The following is a 1,068-nucleotide window of genomic DNA, read 5'->3' on the forward strand; positions in this document are numbered from 1 at the left end:
GTAGAGGAGGAGGGTCTGTTCACTGCTGTAGAGTCCCCAACACGGAAACTGGCTGACGCATTGCTAGAGAGGCATTCGGGTAACTCCTGGGGAAGGCAGCACTTGATTTTGCCTTGCCTGGAGGAACCGGTGCTGGTGTTCTCGGAGTGCAGCGACTTGGATTCTGGCTTGGCATCTGATTTTTTCTTTCTACAGCGGACTCAGCCCTTTGGACCTGTATTGGCAGTGTGCTGCCCCCAGGAAGGTGGTGCCTTTAAAACACCCATTAAGCATAAAATAGGAAGACTGCCAACCTTGTCCACCCCCAGCAAATTAGTTAGTACTAAATGCTCTCCGTGCACCAATCCTAAAACACAGCAACAGAGAATCAAAAGACATTAGCACAATGAGTCTTAGAGCAGACTGATTTCTTTTGGTTTCTTGAGCACGTCGGTACTGCCAAATTCTGGTGGCACCCTACATTCTTACATCACTGGGCAGGAGATGAAATGTGTCCTACACTGGTTCCTGGGCTGGACAGAATCACAGTGGGAATGCTTCTTGTGGGACCTGGTGTGCAAAGCGGTGCCTGGGAAAGTATGTTCCCTGGAGTCGGGACTAGAACACTTGGTCATGGCAGATCACCCTCCTAGCATCTTCCAGTGTCAGCTGCGTCTCTGGGATCAGTGGTTCCAGAGCTGGGCTGAAGCTGAACGCAACATGTTTCTTCACCGTTTGGAGGAGACTGACCCTAGCTTTGTGGCTAGGGACTATCAAGAAGTAGCCGGCACCGCGGGCAAGTTATGAACCAGTGTCACATAGCTGCAGATTGTCACGAAGAACCTTTACAATGAATTTCACTTCCTAATAAGTGAAGTGGAGAAGGATGTTGGATAACTCACAAGAGCTGACAAGATATAAAGGAGAAAGGTAAAAAGGACTGGAAGTTGGAGCAGAGTCTAACCAAAACCAGGATCTTGCAAGAAAAGTTTAATGCAAACAATATCTTAAATCAGGGTTGAGAGAACATGCCAGACTGTGCTTAAAGACTAGTTTGTCACACATGAGCAGCTATGATGCTGTCTTTCT

The 1,068-nt window shown here is 47.9% G+C and overlaps 1 protein-coding gene across 1 annotated transcript; it reads left to right on the top strand.

Annotated features, from left to right (window-relative positions):
- The first annotated feature begins 483 nt into the window (after positions 1–483).
- On the top strand, positions 484–786 carry LOC117357241 (uncharacterized protein C14orf119 homolog). The gene has a single exon (XM_033937612.1). The coding sequence runs from the start codon at positions 484–486 to the stop codon at positions 784–786; it is 303 nt and encodes a 100-aa protein (XP_033793503.1).
- Positions 787–1,068: the final 282 nt, after the last annotated feature.

This window comes from Geotrypetes seraphini, chromosome 3 (genome assembly GCF_902459505.1).
Source record: "Geotrypetes seraphini chromosome 3, aGeoSer1.1, whole genome shotgun sequence".
Taxonomy (NCBI): Eukaryota; Metazoa; Chordata; class Amphibia; order Gymnophiona; family Dermophiidae; genus Geotrypetes; species Geotrypetes seraphini.

What these genes read in the sequence shown, in the direction of transcription:
- LOC117357241 (XM_033937612.1), top strand. Translation starts at nt 484, where the DNA reads ATGAAATGTGTCCTACACTGGTTCCTGGGCTGGACAGAATCACAGTGG.